Below are 20,025 nucleotides of genomic sequence, written 5' to 3'. Positions count from 1 at the left end.
AAGGGCGGCAAATCGAGAAGAATATATAGAAATAGATACCTAAACGTATTAATAACGGAAATATCTTTCCATTAAAAAATCAGCTCACTGGTTGGAAACAAAATGTATTAATTAACTAACATACTATGTTTAATAGGACTATATTTATTGTTGGGTTCACGATATCTAGTTTACTTCCGTTGTTTTTGGAGGTCATGTCCTTGATGAAAAGCAATGACACGTGCAGATTTTTAAATTATATGTAGGTACATACTTGCCTAATTTAAAATTTATCCAAATATTTTTGCCAGTCGCTCGCGAGTTTAGAAAGTTGCCAGGTGTATTTTTAAATGTATCTGAAACCGTGGAAATATTTCTATTGAAGCAGAGACAGCATTTAAATTAGATTTAGTAGTATATATTTTGTCGGTAATGTAGCCATACCACACATTTCTTAGATATTCTTGTCAAAAGGATACTTAATAAAAAATATTGTATTGAAAAATTGCGGCGCCATTTTGGGCTGCTTAGGGGCGGCATTTTGTCTAGGGACGTCACTGGTCACACACACACCTTAGTGGTTAGAGTCCGAGTTAAATAAAGAATGTTACATTCTTAAATCTTGCGAATTATTCGTTGGATACAAAAAAATAGTTTACAAAATATTAAGTTTTTTTCAACGTAAACCACAATTTTGAAAAAAATTGAGTTACGTGAAACCAATAATAAGACGACAAATTTATTTATAATAATATTTATATTATAATTAATATTTATTTTATTGAATTTTCTAGGGAAATGTCAGTTTTTTTCTTGCATTCGAGATTTCGACAATTAGGATTGAAAACACATCAAATACCAAACTTAATGATGTGACAACAGATAACTCTATTTCATCGCATTTACAATGTAGTAGGCACCTATCTCTTTCATTTTGGACGTCTAAACACGCTAAATAAATTATAGGTACATCCCTATAAATTCCTCAACTTCGACCAAATAGAGATGTGATCTCACAAGTCACATAATATTTCCAATATAATGTACTTAAATAGATATTATTGCATAGAAAGGCGAATATTCTCTAATTCTTATATTCGGAAACTAGCTGATTCCATGTATGTAGATAGATGACACGTCACCAGACTTCTAAACGCGAGATGTAAAGCACAACTAATTGCCAGTGATCTCCAATTATAGAGTAGTACATATAACTACGTGTTAAGCAGCGCTCGAAATGAAATATTTTACGAACCGGAGGGCTGGAAATTTTCCGAATATATTAAAATGTTTTTCTAACTTAATGTATAAGTATTTTGTAAAAATAAATCTGTTCGATTTTTTTGTTAAATAACCTACCTAGCTCAGACGGTAAACTTATTTTTTTCCACTAGACGGAGCGACAAGCTCAAAGATAACATGAACCGAAACTGCGCTCCAGTGAGCTCCGGTCCATTTCGAGGCCTGGTGTTTAGGCATTAAATCTTTTCATGTTGACGCGTCTACTGCATCATGAGCAGAGGCTGTGGACAAATCGCGGCTGAAATACCTACATGGTGAGTGGAGATAAGGTGATAAGATGTAGGTATCAGTGAGGTACCTATATTGACTTTTATTCATGAATGCTCAATGTAAGCCTTGCCAGAGCTTTATGATGTAAAAATAAGACGATATTATATAAATTATGATAACGCTTTATGCCTACATTGAATTTTAGATACTTAAGTAGGTACCTAAACATAATAATTAACTAATAAACCAACTTTAACTTGAATCCGGACCCTCTACCGCGAGATCAACACTCTAACCTTCAAGTTAAGCAGGATAATAATTCAGAGAAGTCGCTTATTTATGACGATTAATTTATTACCGATGCATGTCGTCTTTTTCGTATCGCAAATGTGGGAAAAAATCTTAGCTTCTCATACAGAAGTGCTTTGATATCATAATCGTGTTACTAATTACAATGTTGATTGGATCGCTAATTGAGAACATCTTAACTAAACTGTATTTTTATTTGAATTCTGTCGACGGCATTTTAAATCTCGGAATAAAACTTCTGCATATCGACTTGATTGAATTTAAAAGCTTTTTATGCAGGGGCGTAATCGGGTGAAATTTAAACTTCGACTTGAAATTGGGCTTTAAACAATGAATCTTTATAATATAATGAAATGAATCCGACTTTTCAAATAGATACAGATTGTGTACATATAGCATTGTCAATAAATTGACATTCAAAACTGTCATACTTTCATATAAGTAACCTTGGTTTAGGCAATGGTCATCACAATATTAAATGACTGAATAATGGCGTTTTGCTATCGATTCATTCATACGGCAACAGGATGTACCGCAGGTCGCTTGATTAAAATTGTAAGGAATTCACCAATAAATACACGCTGCGAGCAGATTTCACAAATATGCTCTGGAGTTTGATTCGTCCTGCACAAGAAAGGCTGGTTTGATCCCTACTACGATGAATAATAATTATTGTCAGGGTACCTTGCAGCTTGGGAGCTATAAGACCGAGTAAGTGGTCCATCTAGTTTGATATGCCTAGTGGCGTCGCGTGTAGATGGGCAGGGCGTCACTCTATAGTCTATATTATATAGTAGCACATTAAGGGTAGGTTTCATATATTTTGAATTACGTCGCTTACACGTATTTTACCCTGCAGTCGTTAATAGAAATGTTAATCAGAATTGAAAAAAACTATTGAATTCCATTTGTTTAAGATACGTCTTATTCGATAATACATAATAAAATTAATTTATAGACTTACAATTTGAGACATAAAATGGTAATAGCGTGGAATTTTGAATTTTGTATAAACACTGCAGAGTAGACGCTTGCCATTCGCGACGAAAGACTTTTTCAAGTTAATAATAAAAAAAAAATCTAGAGCAGCTTTTTTGCTAGCGACCAGAAAGATTTCGACTTCTTAATCTGCATACCATCTAACTGCACTTTTGACCATGGCATTTTGTCATAAAACATGTTTTCTATGCTCACACAAAATCTCAAACTCCTAAACTAAACCTATAAGTAAATGCGTTATCGTTCTTCACACAAAACAGCCAACTGCAGGTGCCAAATTTCCAATATCGTAAATGGAACAACCCCGCCCTTTAATGTTATTTATATATAAAAGGGAAGTTAAAATAGTCCAGCTTATTTGTAGATTTGTAGCTTCCTGAACAATTTACCCAAATGGAGCTAGCCAGGTTGCAGAGCAGTCGATTTTCAGGTCATATTTAAATCAATGGTTTGTGGTAATATTTTGGAACATTTCAGCTATGCCGATTTGATCAGTATAGCATAATATAAAAATAATGTACCTATTATGGTGCTGAAATACGGATATTAAATGATAAAAATCAGACTTATTACGTAAAAATACGTACCTACTTAAAATTATTACGAACTGACATATAAAAAACAGGGCCTTTTAAATTCTCGTTTCAGTTCATTTTGCGGTGAGATAGTAATAAAATAGTGTACTGATAGTGTCTGGAAATTCCTCACTTCCATCTGGTAAGCAGAGATGATGGATTTCATCTCAAACTGACATAAATGGGAAATTGCGTCATCGCCTCAACTCTAAATAATTTGCATTCACTCAGAAGTCAGAACAGGGCTTCTGTGCATGTTTCAATGATCGTAGACCAATTCGATTTTCAAGGAGATCTTTAAGATACCTAAATCGGAGGGTTATCTGATATATTGTTTACCGCCATCTTACAGATACTATATTTGTAGTGTTTTCAACAATTAATCTGTTTATTAACTACTCCCTCGTTAATTTAACATTACTTTAATTAATCACTCAAAATTCCATCAATATTTCGGGTCTAGGACGATTTGGCACCGCGAACTGGCCTCCGGCGATTGACTTCCGGTAATTGGCCGCCGGTACAATCGGACGCCGGCCCAATTGGACGCCGACCCAATTCGACGCCGACCCAATTGGCCTCCGGGAGGATTGGACGCCGCACAGTTGAATTAAATGCGCAAAGGAATAGACGTACGTTACGATTTGTTGGAGTAAATAAGCAAGTCAGTTTAATATGCTTCTATCTTCTCAGTAGTTGTACCTTATACATTTCGCGCTTGACACATTTTTTTATATAGATTGAGAATAATTATTATGCCTTATGATGTTTATTAAAAGAAAATAATTCTTCCCTTGCTAAAACTTAAAGATGTGCATAATCAATTAATTTATGGTGTATACATGGGTACTTATTTATATTTACAACAAATATTAAAAATAATGTTAGATGTTAGAATGAAAATAACATTATATTTCAGCGTTTTATCGACTTAATATTATAATAAAGCTTAAATATGTATATTATTATGCATAAATGCGTATTTTAAGATAGTATGAAATTACACACAAAATATTAAGTAAGTTATCTGCTACCGAAATCCCGAACGCTGAAATCCCGAATGGCCGGAATCCCGAAGGCCGAAATCCGGAAAATAAAAAAATACAAACATCAATAATTACGCAATTTTTGCAAAAGACACAAAAACCCATTTTTTGTGGAAATATAAAAAAAATGTAAAATACATCAATAATTGCGCGATTGCGCAATTTTTGCAAGAGACACAAAATCCATTCGTTCTACAAAATGGTCTCTCCTGAAAAAAAATTGCGCAATCGGAAAAACCCATTTTCAACAAAATATGGGAATTTGTCTCTCTTACAAAAATTGCTCAATTCGCGATTGCGCAATTATTGATGTTTGTATTTTACATTTTTTTTATATTTCCACAAAAAATGGGTTTTGTCTCTCTTGCAAAAATTGCGCAATTATTGATGTTTGTTTTTTTTTATTTTTCGGGATTTCGGCCTTCGGATTCCGGCCATTTGGGATTTTAGCGTTCGGGATTTCGGTAGCAGATAACTTACTTAATATTTTGTGTGTAATTTCATACTATCTTAAAATACGCATTTATGCATAATAATATACATGTTTAAGCTTTATTATAATATTAAGTCGATAAAACGCTGAAATATAATGTTATTTTCATTCTAACATCTAACATTATTTTTAATATTTGTTGTAAATATAAATAAGTACCCATGTATACACCATAAATTAATTGATTATGCACATCTTTAAGTTTTAGCAAGGGAAGAATTATTTTCTTTTAATAAACATCATAAGGCATAATAATTATTCTCAATCTATATAAAAAATGTGTCAAGCGCGAAATGTATAAGGTACAACTACTGAGAAGATAGAAGCATATTAAACTGACTTGCTTATTTACTCCAACAAATCGTAACGTACGTCTATTCCTTTGCGCATTTAATTCAACTGTGCGGCGTCCAATCCTCCCGGAGGCCAATTGGGTCGGCGTCGAATTGGTGCGGCGTCCAATTGAGCCGGCGTCCAATTGGGCCAGCGTCCGATTGTACCGGTGGCCAATTACCGGAGGCCAATCGCCGGAGGCCAGTTCGCGGTGCCAAATCGTCCCATTCCCAATATTTCCTACACTTATTTCCAATAAACACGAATCTTACATTTTTAAATCTTCCAGTGTACATATTATGTGCTGAATAAACATAATATAATTATTAATACTTATCAGAAAACACAACACAAAAATAATCAGTAATTTGATTTAAATTACAAAGTTGATTCACAAAGCAATTTTTTGACGGAATTTGAACGTCCGGATAGATTAGTTACTGGCAATCATTCGCAAGAAGGGCAGTTTTATCAATAAAGTAAAGGATGTTAGTTAAAAATCCAGTCGGTGCACAGTTTTTCTATAATTTTTCTAATACTTAAGGGCGGACGTGCTCAGCGTGGGTCAAAATGGAGCTTTTGTTCTATTTTCAAAGCATGATCCTGGACATACATTAAACGTTTTAGATAATCTATTTATATAATTTTGAAGCCTTATTATCCGTTATATTTATTTTAAACATTTGATGACTGCATAAAGTATTTTTATTACATAAAATAGTATCCTTTTAAACCTCTCGCTCTAATGTTTTAGAATATAGTCATATTTCAGTACATAAATGTGCAGTGGTGTTAAGATTTTTACTTTTATTAATTTTTAAACGCATTTATAAAACCATTAGTATAATTTATATCGACATTATTATAGTGAAATATTTACGATAAAAAAATATATAGATAATCTCTGTGATCCCAAATGTGACAAGAATTAGGCATTTTATTATTCAAAAAATGGGCAAGATTAACACTTTTGAAGATAATTCTAAAGGTACTAATTATAAGCTATGTCTTTGACCATTCAAGTGTGATAAACATCCTACGAATAATGATTGCTTTATAATAATTATTGACCTAAGAATTAGGTAGTGTTTTTTTGAAATACGCCATTTCTTTTGGCATTCACCAGTGGTTAAGCTACAGCATACGGCCGTAGCCATAAATTGACAAACTATAATTATTGAAGTAGGGAGTAAAATGATGTTAACGCGCGTGTTTGAACATGTAGCTAACCGAAAAAAAAAATTTAACGGTACCCGGTAACGGTCATACAACAATTTAATTGATATAAAAAATAATTTCAAAATAAACAATGGAATATCGTTTCATTTTCATGAAAATACAACAATCATAATCGAATAATTGCTTAGAGAGCTTTTCTAAGTAGCTATATTTATACGCAGTCATTTGACATGATATTATTACAAATTCAGCATTATTTACGCGACACCACCGGTAAAAATATTACTTTCTCTAATGTCAACAGAGAGATATATTAATACCAATAAATTTTAATAAAAATTAAATTATTAAGTTTCTTCAAAGCACTAAATATTTCAAAATTTAATTTCAATTGATTTCAGTTTTATATACCATTTGAGTAATTTTTCGCCACCAGGATTTCGCCTTTTTCGGGTGGATACTTACTATACGCACTCACCAGTCACCAATGGTAAAAACACATTGACACCGATTAGGATTAACGACATATTTCTCGTTTATATATCAAATTAATGTATTAAAATAACGCGAAAACCTTATTACTAAGTAAAGAATCAATTAGAATTTAATTTCAAATTCATAATTTTAATTTCAAAATTTCTTAAATCAACATTATAAAATTAATATAAACGTAATTAGAGCCATCAGAATATATTCAACAAAAGATATAAATAATAAAAAAATAATTGGCAGTAGGAATGTTAACAATTTTTAAGACTTTTAAAGGAAACTTTTTTATGAAAGAAATAATCAACTTAATACTACTGTACGTTCTTTCTGAAGCATTAAAAGATTGAGCAACCTCACTACAAAGTGGTTTTAATACATCCATTCCAGTAATGTACTTTTTACATCCGTTTCAATCAAGAAACTTTGATGTATTTATTACGTCATATAATATTATGTAGCTAAAAATACTTAAAGTTAATAGACTTTTTTGTATTAAGAACATTGCTGCCATTTGAATAGTTCTAGACCAGTGATTCCTAAAGCGGTGGCAATTGCCCCATGTGGGAGCAATCAGACTCATATTATGTTCGACGTCGGAAGACAAATGGGCCGTAGGGCGACGATAGGCTGCCCAAAAGAGGTAAAGAGTACATAGCAATACCTCAAACGTATGCCTGAAAAGCTGATGTTAAAACAAAGCTCAAATATATTTTAATATTGTAATTTAAACGTGTTATTTAATCACGACAAACAGTATAAATTCGTTTTGAAACTAAAAAAAAAACAAATTGAACATCAAACAGCTTTACTGTCACTCTCCGGTTGCTTTAACCGAGTATTCCTAATTACATCTCCAAAATAATGCCACTTTCTTGAACAGCCCAAAGATTCTTCTCAAAACTCTCAAAGATATTCATATATCTCTCATCCTGTTCGGTGAGTGCCCAGCATTCTGATCCATACATTAATACTGAGCGCAGGAGAGTTTTATATAAGGTTGTTTTTGTTTTAATTGAGAGTGCCTTGTTCTTCTGGGGGGTAGGTATTTCATTGAAATTGAAAGGAATGTTTTTATGATGAAATATTTTTTATTGGCATTAAAATGTGGCAGTTCATTATGATCAAATTAGTTAGGCAATCAATCTACAGTAAACATTGTTTTATTATGTTTAAATTAGGCGCATAGGCGTTCTACAAATAATAATTACATTGGCAGTGCATATTGGAAAAATGCATGTGATTATAGAACATACCGAAATACTATAAAAATAGTACCTAATTATAGTTAATATTGAACACCACCCAACAACTGAAATTCAGTAAGTAAATTAATGAATAAAAATAATACTGGTAAAAATTTTGATACAATAATTTATGAGAATGCTTATCTCTGATTTGAGTTGTATTTATTTCATTGTTTTTTTCTTGTTGCTATTGAAATTCGGCTGGTAGAACGAATTATTTGGATAGTGACGGAATTGAAGGATTTGTTTTTAATTTCTCAAATTCAAAAACTTTTAATTTTTCAGCCAAAAAAAATCTATTCCGGATCAAAGTCGACGGCTTTTATTTGTTTTAGCTTTTCTTACCAAAAGATTTTTTGCGCCGACAATTTTTTTTCTTCCCCGGAAAGTTAAAGAGTTTCCATTTTTTAAGATCAAAACAGGCGGTTTTCTTCTGTTTCAAATTTTCTTTGATACTCATTGATCTTTTCATACCAGCAATTTATCAAATTCTCGAGATTCTTGAGAAGAGATTTATTTTGGAAAATTTATTTCTCGATATTCGAGATTCAACTTTTCTGATTATTTCTCGAGAATTCTCAATAACAATCTTTAATAACGCCACTGCTTTTACATGCAACAGATGAAGATGAGAATGAAGTGGTCCATCGGGAAATCCAGATGCGTTCAATTACAGGTTCGCTTTACGTTTGCACGTCAATAATATCTCATTGCAAATTAAATTCTATTTATACGCAATTGCATCCGCCAACATTCGGATCGTTATGTATGCAGTAATCTGAATGGACGATGCAGTCAATAAATAATACAACTCGACTATAATAGATACCTATAAAGTATTAATAGATCAATCTGAAAACTTTGGTTTCACTTCGATCTAATTATTAATGATCCCGCTTATAACTTCACAATGTATATAACAATCCGTTAATTTGAAATAAAAAAATATTATGGAGGATACTTAATAAGTATCCTGCATAATATCTACAATTGTATACATAATGTAGATACAGCTAACATACTATTAACTAAACCCTAAATTTGACCTATTATTTACTGTAGGTAAGTAAAGTTATACGTCTAAAATATAATTATACTTGTAGGTACTTACTCCATTTTAAAACCCATTTACGTTGCACTGAAAACTGCCAACATTCGCATTTGAAAATGCTGGCATAGATAGTGTACATAGCTGCGGCACACTGGTTGGGAAGCTATGTTCTAAATATTCTAACCTCATTTCTACCATAACGTCACAAAAACTTTACATAACATATTATAATATTTGTGAGGTATGCATTACATTTATTATGACGTGAGAATAAAACTATATAGAAAAAAATGCACTGAAAACATAAATATATACAGTTACTAGCTGACCCGGCAAACGTTGTTCTGCCATATAAATTATTTCTAGTGAATATTTTGGTTGTTAAATAAAAAATAACGAATATATCGTAAGTGTGTGGGGATGGGATCTATGACAGAAAGAGGAATAGAGCGCTGTAGACGATGACCGCCGATAAAAACAAAAAACATCAACCATTCATTTTCTCAATTCAAAATGAGTAATGATGTTCATAATGAATGAATTACCTGTGACAGGATCTCGTTGTTTAATGTGTATGCAATATCCGTCTTGTCCCTTCCAGAAAATTAGCGGATATTGGAGAGCGTCCTATGAACGGTGTGTGTCAGCGATGAACTCCAGATTATTGTTTCTTCTTCGAATCACGATTTCTCGCGTCTATGTCCGGTCGCCAACCATGATTCCAGCAATGTCGTCAACAACAGTCGCATTGAATCGACGTACGTGCTCTCCAGCTGGTGTTTTATCAGGATTGATGACAATAGCGTGATTGTTACTTTGCAATTCGTGCATGTGTGCTTTGAAGAATTTCAATAATTCATTGTGCTCATTCAACAGGGCGTCCAGTTCGCCGACGATGCGCCTGGCATTAGGCGAATTGAGGCTATTGTAGCCGCAACGTGCATCCACATGATTGATGTCCTCACCGCCGCCGCGCCCATGAAGTAGATTTGTAAAAATGTATGTGGTTCGTTTGGCATTGGCAGCAATGAGCCTACTTTGTGGTATACTTGGCCTTTGATTTTGAACGTAGAATGGAATTGTTGACCATTTGCAGCAGTATTGTGAACTATTTCTGTTGCTCCGGACGAAGTCATTTGGAAGCATGAATTGAATGTGCGAATGGACTTCAGGAACAGGTTTGAATCTGGAACCGTGCCGATGAGCAAGCCGTTCAATGGTTCTGGTGGTATCTCAATTTCTGGTAGTTGCACTTTTCCTGATGCGCAACACATCCCGGCTGACTCATGTTTGAATTTGAGCGCATGACAATGGGGACATTCTTTGTCCATAGCACCAATTAGCACTTTCGGATGAGCGGAATATTCAATATCTGGCTCGTACTCGAATGCGAGACGAAGGAACGAAGCGGATGTAAATGTTCGATGTACTTGTTGGCGTTGTCGGTCATTTGCTCTGCGTGTGTTAACTACGAACCGGCGCGCTTGGCTCCGTTCCAATTGTCGTTGTTGATTTCGTTCAGCTCGTGCCTCTTGTGATTGAGATGCACGCAATTGCGACATGCTTACACGCACGTTTTTGTTATCTTGTTGGATTTGTTCGTCTGTTCTTTCTGCTCTACTATTTCGCATGTTTGTTGCTTTATTCGTTCGACGGCCCAAATGGCCCCCCTTGCGTCTTGCTGGCATTGTGCACTATAATACACGCACATAAAAATAGATAAATTAAAATAAATCGTACAAAATTTTGCACGCACTGTGTTGTGATATGCCGAATGAAATGTCAAAATGACGCGACGCTTCTCTTGAATTCTTCTCAGACGTAGCGCCATCTGTCATTCGACCATGTCCGATCCTGATAGGATCATATGGGCCTCCACAGAGTGGAGGTTTGTATTGACAGATTTTGTTTTTTACGAGAAATGGATGTCAGCCACTTGCTCAACCTATTAGGTCCATACCCTGACACACACGAATTGAAAAACAATATGTGTACTTGCCAGACCCAGGATTCGAACCTGGGACCCACGGCTTTATAGTCCAACGCTTATGCCGCGCGGCCACCACACCACAACAACATAAATAATTTCGTTCTGTTTCAAATACGAACGACGGTTAAATTTGTTCATACAAAAATAATAAAACCGCGATTAAAAAATGGGAGGGTGGGGGTAGGAGGGTGAAAATTTGGGGTTATAAGTATTTTTTATGCCAAATAATAAAAAAAATACAAAAAAAAAATTGTCAGAAAAATAAAAGACAAATTTTCTGGATAGAGATACCCTAATCACCTAGCGGTATGAAATATACTTGTTGACCTATTCTCATACCTAACAAATATATATTAAAAAAATTCATAAAAATCGGTCGAGCCATTTCGGAGGAGTTCGACCACAAACATCGTGACACGAGATTTTTATATATATAGAGAAGTAGACGAACACACACAACACCTGCTCATAAATTTCCAAAAAGCATTCTACATACCTATAGTGGGCGTAAATGAATGCCAATTCATTTTCTTTTTTATTTATAAAATAAATTCATAGATAATAAAATTAAGCAAATTGATATTATCAAAACAATTAAAATATTTTTTGCGTTCAAAAACATTTACTTACTAAAATACAATAACTTGCTTTCAAAAATAGATAGCTATGCCAAACAATATATTCTGCTCCAGAAATATCAGTCAGTCTGTCGCCTACTAACTATTAATAGTTTTTCATTCATATACTATAATAATTTATAACATCATTAGTTGTCATAATATGGCACAACATTCAGAGTTATGTTGTGAATGACCCAATGCCCTACTAAAATGAGAGAAACCAATCTTGAACTTGAGAAATTGACACAACTGTTAAATATTATAATATATTTTCAATATGTTAATATATTGTTATTTAATTTTTATTGCATGGACCCCAAATCAAATATTTGTTTGCAAACATTTATTAATAATTAAAAAATACGAATGGCGAAATCAAATTCTAATTATTAGAAAATTATGTTTACGGTTTAGAGGTTACTGACTTTGCAACTTTTGTGATTGAAACTGTCACTTATTTCAATGTCACTGTGGATTAGAGATTGCAATACCGAATAAAAATACTAATACCGGTAGTCGTGAAATATATGTAGAAACAGAAGTATCTACTGATATAATATATATATCTCGATAACATATTAATATTTTATATCACGTGCCATTGCTGGTCTCCAAGGACGTTGAAGGGCAACAGAAGTAAACCAGACATCGCGTAACCCGACAAAAAAATTCAGTCATGTTAAACCTTTTACGTTAATTATTAATACATTTTGTTTCCACTTTCCATACCGAATACATCAGTATTACCTGATTTTTAAAGTATGTATTTCGGTATAGAAAAATACCAAGATATGATATAATATGGTTTTTAATATATTGTCAAAATTAAATAAACCTTACGTTTGTATGTTTGTATACTGGGCACATTTATTATAATTTAACAATTTATAATGAATAATTTAATACAGTTAGTTGAACTATTATTGGGAGTAGGGATTCCAATCCCGGGATCCCGATTCCTGGGATCCCGGGATCTCAAGCTATTTTCGATACCTATGAATCCCGGAATTGATAAACATAATCCCGAAACTTTCGGGATGGATTTTTTTATCAATTTTTATGGAAAATAAAATAAAAATGAAAACATAACAGAAAAAATACTTTTAATAACAAATAACTACATTAGAAATAAACTGAGTTTGAATGAAGTTTGATTTATACCCATGTGTAAGTTGGCGATTCATTTTATTTTTTCACATAAATTAATAAAAATGAGAAAGATTGGAAAAAACAATGCTTAGCACTATTAACAAAGTAATTCCACCATGATCTCATATGTTTTACGGCAGTTTCATATTTGGTTGACTAATTAGATTTATGAAGCGGAAAGGCCATAAGTACACAATGAACTAGCTTTACTATATTAAAATCTCGCTAACCCATTCATTAAGTCTTTACTATCAGAAACAATATTATCTCATATTAAATTCACATTATTATTTATAATGCAATATTATTTACTCCATTAAATTTATGTATTTCGAAGATTGAATGTAATATACCTACAATATTAACAATAAATGTCTTAAATAGTATAAATTATACTAGATTTATTTTTGACCGATTTTATCAATGTTATTTGTAAATATTAAAATTTTATCAATGGAAAAAAATGCCAATCCTGGGATTGTCAAATTGTAATCCCGAAATCCCGGGATCAGAATTTTGGGTCGGGATTGGATTCCCTAATTGGGGGTAAATTATAAATTAGGAACCGTATTATGTAGTAGGATTTATTGATTATTTTTAATTTACGGATATATATTTTTTTAATTTCCGCCCTACTGACTCCATAAAGTGATGGTAAAAATAAAATAATAAAAAAAATATTTTAAATTCAATATTTATTGTAGGTATTACTATTATTTGTACTGATAACAACCGATTTACATCAGACACTTATTTTATTAGAAATATAACATCTTAAAAACTCTCCATTTAAATGTGACTGTCATGCATTTCAATTATTAGAACCCATGACCACCCAATACTGGTGACAAACCATTTAGGCCAATTAATGCTTCTTCATATTATTACAATTATGACCGTTCAGCCGACTCATGCGCAATATTGCAAGTGTGATGAATAATAGCCAATATTCTCTAGTAAAAAATGATTTCATCTGAGATTCTTTCGCATGCCAGAACGTGCCATAGGTTCGCCACCGCTGTTCTAGCATTTAGATTACAGTATGTAAGCATACCTAAGAGAAAGTCAGTTTGATAAAGCCACGGATAGAATCCATACAGCCTCAAGAACAGGTGTCTCAAACATTTCTTTTGAAGTTGCTCCACCATTAGGTCGTATTTCAACTGATGTGGGGCCCAAACAGTAGACCTACTCTCCTACTAAGCCGGCTTCTGACTAATGATTATAAAGAATTTTTAATACAGTAAAATCCGAAAATGCATATCACGGCAGCATTTAACGTAAGACTAGGAGAGAGCCGAAGACCCCAAATTGATAGGCGCCACGTGGCCAAAAAGTAAATTGGAAAAAACAAAAAAAAATATATACATATATGATGAAAGACTTGCTACCGTACATTATGCCTATCTGAGTGCATGTGCACCTTTGTGAGTTAAAAAATCTATATACCACTGTAGAACTTAATTCCTTATGCTATTTTTATTAGCAGCATTGTGTCAAATGTGACATATTTCTATTGCAATCACATAAGTAGTCGTGTTTGAACATGTGTGAACTAATATTAGAGTAAATTTGAAGCCAATAGAGCCAGTTGTTAGTGTTAGCAATATTGGGAAGGTAACTAATATCTGCGTGTGCAATTTGGGTAATTTGAGGCAGCGTATAAACATCAAATTTTGTATGAAAATCGGACAAAGCGCTACTGAAACATTAGACCTGTTGAAAGTGGTAAGGATACTTCAGTAAATGTCGAGTATTTGACTGTTCATACAAGAATCAAAAATGTACAAAAAGTTGTGATGGATAGCACTTGAAACCACCAGCCAAAAACAACAATGACGGAGGCTAATATGAATAATCCGACATATTATGATCAAGTGTGAGATTGATATTAGAAGAATTGCAGATTAATCAAGAAACAGTTAGGCTAATTTTAATTGAAGAATTGGGTATGAGAAAGATTTCTGTAAAGTTGCAAACAATATGCCTATTCACAGTGCGCTCACTATAAGAAACTTTCTAGCCAAAAAATCGATTAACCAATTAGATCATAACCACCTGACATACAATACGTGATAGTGGTACAACAGATACTCAACAGTAGTATGAAAAATGAGTTCCAGGCCTGTTCCCATAAATGGGAAACCCCATCTACGTCAGTGTATGGATACACAAGGGGTTTACTTTGAAGCTGACAATAGTCACTTGTACACACGAATATTTTTAGATGCATTTCAGAAATTAATTAATATGGGTTACACTATGTATACTTCAGAAAACCCAATTATTATTAAAACTACTGTGTAGGCACCAGCTCCGTAGCAGTTAGTGTATTGAAAACTGTGATTCTGAATTCGAATCAACTGGATCTATGAAATCACAATATGTAATTTTATTCAATCAATATTATGTGTATTTGAAATAAGGTCATGGAAGTTTGTGATTCTTCCCTCTTTTTCTAACACCGAATAAGTTTGAAATTGCTATGTTATTAACCAATGAGGTTTGATTTTTTTGCTGCCCTAATGGAGGCATTCTTACAAAGTAGATTGCTCACCAGTTTTGGCAAATCGGATATAAAATCTCATTGGCTGAAAACCGCTTCATAGTAATCATTCGGTACTTCTACGTTTAATACCAAACTGTTGACCAATGAATGACTCTGAATGCTTTTCGAACTGTCAGAAAATGTGTATACGTGAAATCCATGTGATTTTAGCTAAAGGCCTATCCTATAATATGATCAATGGTGTTGACTGACTAAATCTTGTAAAAGAAATTTTGTAAAGATAATAAAAAATTATTAAATACGGTATATTTTGATACAAAATGGGCACGAATTTTGTAAAACATTTCTATTTAAAAAGCCTCATTTTCTTCCTAATCAACTTATAATAATTATTATGAATAACATGTTATTCATTTAACTGAACGGAATTAGAGGTTAAACGTTAATTAACAATCATAGAAAAAAAAATTATATTGCTGGGTAGGTACAAAATGACAGCATTTAAAAAATATATAAAATATAGATAATAACTTACATTCCAGCCAACTGCCTCCACGTAGATATCGACTTTATCAACGTCTTCATGTTCAGAGTCGGTATCCAACAAAGTTTCATTGCCGCTGTCTACGTCTGCCCCGAACCTTGAAGACACCTGAACCGAATCTCCATCCGGTGACTCGGAATACTGTACAGCTTCTTCTTCGGGAACAACATTAGATTCCTGGACTTCAGTTGGCGGAGGAGCTTCATCAAACAGTGACGCTAAAGGTGTGGCTTCTCTTATAGCTGCTTTCTTCGACTCCTGGCGAAGTATCGAACCAAACTTTTCAAAAAAGCCATCGTCTATCTCTTGGATTCTGGAAAGAAAGAATGAAACATTTTATTATATGGTCATTTTAAAAGATATTGATTATATTTTTCACAGAACTCAAATGAACAGAAAAAATATTTGCTCATATGCAAATAACAACCTTATTAATTGAGAATACATTCAATATTAACCTTACCCTTATCAATCCAATCAATGTAAACCTAATGTCAAATTATGTACAAAATGCTATTCATGCAAATATGATGAAACGATAATTATTTAACACCGAAAGTATAAAGAACAAAATTACTGGATGGTCAAAACAGAAATACAATACTCTACCCAAAAGATTTAAAATTCGTATATTTTCTATTAATTCTTATTGTAGATGTAGAATAATATATATAAACCGTCTTTTAAAAAAAATACTTGAACCAAGCCATTGCTCGAGTACAGAACTTTGTATTCTATGTGTTTATTTTTGAAGAAACAAAAGTAGTAATGAGCCAGCTTAAGGCGAATTCTTCACTGAGCCTTTTTTAAAGAGGCACCTAGCGGAAAAATACGAAGCTTGCAATTTGAGACATTTTTTTGATAATTTACACTTTCAACTGTATTAATGAATACATATGTATCTGAAAACATTAAAAATAAAAATATTTTTTATTTTAAGTCAAAGACAAACTTACAATTGTAAAAAATGTAATAAAATGTGAATTTGTTCTATCGGTCCGCACCCTATTATTACATATATTTTATGGTCATATTTATTATTAAAATTTAGTTTATTAAGTTTTCTAAGCATCACCTAAGCGATTTTTGACAAATTCATAGTTTTAATATTTTTTATATCTATTTTAAAAAACATCAATTTTTATAAAAAATATAAATGTGTATAACTTGAAATCCTTTTTATTTATATTAATATAAATATTTTATTTATATTTATAAAAATAATTGATTTGATATAAATAAAAAGGATTTCAAGTTATACACATTTATATTTTTTATAAAAATCGATGTTTTTTAAAATAGATATTAAAAATATTAAAACTATGAATTAGTTAAAAATCGCTTAGGTGATGCTTAGAAAACTTAATGAACTAAATTTTAATAATAAATATGACCATAAAATATATGTAATAATAGGGTGCGGACCGATAGAACAAATTCACATTTTATTACATTTTTTACAATTGTAAGTTTGTCTTTGACTTAAAATAAAAAATATTTTTATTTTTAATGTTTTCAGATACATATTTATTCATTAATACAGTTGAAATTGTAAATTATCAAAAAAATGTCTCAAATTGCAAGCTTCGTATTTTTCCGCTAGGTGCCTCTTTAAAAAAGGCTCAGTGAAGAATTCGCCTTAAGCCACGTTGACACAATCTGAGTACACTCGGAAAACTACTCGGACGCTACTCGTATCGTGGCAACCAGTAATCCGAGTGCACTCGGATGACGGTGTCCGATCTTAGTCAACTCAGACCGCGTTCTATTCTTCCGAGCTAGCTCGTATAGGAGTAGTTAGTAAGAAGCTGTCTCGTACGAGTGCGCTTGGTGTGAGTGTACTCGGATCGTAACGCAGCTTTAGAATATGAACGCAGTTCCCTTATCACTGAGAGCCAGGAATGTCAAAAAGTCATCGATACTTCAATACTTATTTAGGTATCAATAATTTTCTTTTGATACATTATCGATACTTTTGGATATTTTTTTTCAGAAAAATACTCTCGCAACAAGGATCATTTGACACTGATATTTGCAAGTATCGATAGTTTTACCAATATTTTAACTCTCCCAATATCGATACTTTTATCAATATACCTAATTGTGATACTCTATCTTTCAATATGACATCCCTTCCAAGTAAATTATGAGCCCAATTATTTTCACAATTAATGACTATGCATAAGGCTCCAAGTATAAAACATTGTTTCACAAAGTCATAATATATAGATATAGGTAATTAAATATAAAGTTTATCTACATAATATTATTATTGAGAATTTTTTGATAGCCATTATCTTATTATATAAAATTTATTTTATTGATGGTTGAGTGTCTGTATGCCAAGTAACAATGCCTATATATATATATATATTTTTTATAGGCAAGTATTTACATATTTAACCTTTTCTAAGCTTCACATTATTACTATGGCAGTATCTGACTGGCCGTAGATTTTTATCGACACACGTTGCATGTAGAGCAAAGCACCTACTACAATCGCTGTGATACCTATAATTTGTTGCTTAGTATTTCATAATTTTTCAAACAGATGTCACTCTGTGTTTAATTTTTTAGATTATGCAAATCAATCGAAAGTGGTTAGTAATTTGAGTTTAAAGTCGGATGAGATAACTCGTGAAATTTGTATGTGCAGTCTGTCGATCACGGCCTCATAGAACGAGATATCTAGCTGAAGGCATAGAACCGGTTAAAATGCAAAAAAATACTACATATAATTTTTCCATTTAAATTAATCAAAAAGAAATAATATTGTTTAGTCATGGTGAAACAGGTATCTGTAAATAAAAGGTAACATACTGTGACGTTGCAGACGTCACCAACGGCCTAATTAATAATTTTAATTAGTGGAGAGGTTTTTTCCTCTCGCAAGCACCAAAAAAGATGCTGCGGTTGGTATTCCAGCAAGCGTTCGGGTTGGATAAGTGGTGGGGGTATCGATGGGCTCTGTTCGATTTCCGCTCTTGATTCTTCGTTCTTTTCTGGTTGAACTTTGACAAGAGAGGTCATGGAGCAGAAGCTCTGCGTGGCTACCGCCACGCGGTTGTAAATACGTTTCTTTTTTATTATTAATTAATCTTAAGTTATTTGTTTTAATTATAGCCTCACTCACATGTGGATATTTTGTTTAAACTAGGTTAAGTTGCTGAGGATATATTGTATAAATATCATAGTTTGCAGACGGTAGCGGGTCTTTTGTTTAACGTAAATATTCGTTTATGTATTATAAATACCATTGTGTATGAACGGTGATGATTTCCCTACGGCGTTGCATCGCCATTTTGTACTTTCGTAATTATTTGTTATTACGATATTGTACCATTGACTCTTAATCATAAATTTATATTAAATGCAGTGAGGTTAAATTATCACGGTGTTTCATTTAATTTAATTGTACCCTATATTATGTTCTTTTCTTTCAGAGAAAAGCCGTTGGCGTCCAGTTCGATTTTAGTTTTCAATACTCGCAATTAACCGCTGCAATGGTATGATAAACACATCCATCGGATACCAATTGATTCCGATGGTCATTTCCGTAACAGGATTGGAATTCACCAGAGAGATAGTGCGAAAACCCAGTACCCTGAGCTAGCTGTGCCTGTTATCCACATAGACTTGGATAACAGTGTTAATGGATCGTAGGTTGTATGTGGCTTAGAGTAAATTTTCATAACAATGCGATAATTCAGAGGATAAAATAAAAAATGAAAAACTGACTTGCATCAAATATGATTATATTTTCAGATATTGTTTTTCAGTTTATATATTATTAATTTGATTTACTTATTCATTATACCTAGGTCAGACTAAGAACATCATACAAAAAAAAAACATGGAACATTAGTATCAGAACATTATAAACATTCGTAATGAATTTTTTTACACAATATTCATTTGTTCATGAAAATAATGTGTCTTAGTCTAGACTAGGGATCAGTGTTACAATAGTATGGAAGCCCAACATTTATTCTTTATACCTACAT

At 32.6% G+C, this 20,025-nt stretch overlaps 1 protein-coding gene across 2 annotated transcripts in view; it reads right to left on the bottom strand.

Moving 5' to 3' along the window:
* The window catches only part of stac (C2 and C2B_Munc13-like domain-containing protein staccato), a 111,415-nt gene that overhangs the window by 30,303 nt on the left and 61,087 nt on the right, over nt 1-20,025 (bottom strand). For both annotated transcript variants that reach the window (XM_085942166.1, XM_085942167.1), the window contains exon 2: nt 16,013-16,334. In XM_085942166.1, the coding sequence (XP_085798292.1) occupies nt 16,013-16,334 (322 nt within the window). The remainder of the gene's footprint in view (nt 1-16,012; nt 16,335-20,025) is intronic.

This window comes from Rhyacophila brunnea, unplaced genomic scaffold, assembly GCF_057557595.1.
Source record: "Rhyacophila brunnea isolate RB1 unplaced genomic scaffold, BYU_Rbru_1.0 scaffold_14, whole genome shotgun sequence".
NCBI lineage: Eukaryota > Metazoa > Arthropoda > Insecta > Trichoptera > Rhyacophilidae > Rhyacophila > Rhyacophila brunnea.
The sequence above is the reverse complement of the archived record's forward strand: the minus strand, read 5'-3'. Positions and strand labels throughout refer to the sequence as shown.